Source organism: Manacus vitellinus, unplaced genomic scaffold (assembly GCF_001715985.3).
Source record: "Manacus vitellinus isolate BGI_N305 unplaced genomic scaffold, ASM171598v3 scaffold_52_pilon, whole genome shotgun sequence".
NCBI lineage: Eukaryota > Metazoa > Chordata > Aves > Passeriformes > Pipridae > Manacus > Manacus vitellinus.
In genome coordinates, this window is record NW_021940628.1 from 951951 (window position 1) to 952989 (window position 1039).

Consider the following 1039-nt stretch of genomic DNA (forward strand, 5'->3'; position numbering starts at 1 on the left):
CCCACGGGTGACAGGACAGGGAGAGGCACTTGGCTGTGGAAAGCTGCCCCAGTCTGGCACTGGGACAGCCTGGTCCTGCCCAGTGCTGAGCATCCTCTGCTCCCCCCCAGCAAAGGAGGCTGTGTGGTCCTGTTACCTCGGACGTGGTAGATGGAGCCGAACTGAGGGGGTGGGCGGGAGAGCACATAGTCCTGTCCTGGAAGGCAGAGAGGGGCAGGGGTGAGGGGGGCTCTGTGTGTCCCCCCAATCTGAGTTGGGGACAGGAGATGTCCTGAGCCAGTGTCTCCTTCCCTGCAACCTGGGGCCCCCCTGCTTGGCCAAAAGAACTCCCCGAGCCCACCGGTGACACATCCACGGGACACCAAGGCACTGATACCTTCCCAGGGCCAGATCCAGGGCCACCACCATGCCACAACCTGCCACGACACTGGGGTGAGCCCTGCGCTGTTGCACCCCCAGGGAACCCCAGTTCCTGGGATGACTGTTGGGGTGATGCCCCGGTGTCACCTCCAGCGCAGGTGGCCGTGGCATTGGGTGATGTTTCCAAGGGGGGACACAGCCAAGCTGTCCCCAACACACGTGGCGTGGTTGAGGGGTGCCAGGGAGCTGACTGGTCCTGCCTGGCATCTCCCAGTGACCTCCCCAACCTCCCTGAGGGCTCCCAGCTTGTGCAACCCCAAGCCACGCCAACACACCCGCCACTGGGAACGGGCCTTTCCCTCTGTCAGCATCTTCCTCCTCGCCGGGAGCAACCAGCAGCACCTGCCCCAGGACCAACCCTGAACCCCAAACCGGGGGGAGCCAGGGCCAGGCAGCCCCCCACTGCACCCCAGGCTACCCCGTGGGTGCCCATCACACCCTGTGCCCCCACAGAGAGTGCCCGGGGTGGGGGGAGCAGTGAGTCCAGTGACCCCACAACCCTGCTTACAGCCACACAGAAAGGGGGTCCCACAGGGGCACAGTCCCCTGTCACCCCCATCCCCTCTCCCCTGCTTGCTTGGGTTAAACACCTTGGGTTAAAGCCACAGTTTAGCCATGT

The 1039-nt window shown here is 64.5% G+C and overlaps 1 protein-coding gene across 1 annotated transcript in view; it reads right to left on the reverse strand.

Annotated features, from left to right (window-relative positions):
• Positions 1 to 408, reverse strand: part of LOC115307782 (cathepsin L1-like) — a 5233-nt gene extending 4825 nt beyond the window's left edge. The window contains exons 1-2 of the mRNA XM_029963024.1: positions 363 to 408; positions 137 to 196 (exon numbers count right to left, since the gene is read on the reverse strand). Of these exons, the coding sequence (XP_029818884.1) occupies positions 137 to 196; positions 363 to 408 (106 nt within the window). The remainder of the gene's footprint in view (positions 1 to 136; positions 197 to 362) is intronic.
• Positions 409 to 1039: the final 631 nt, after the last annotated feature.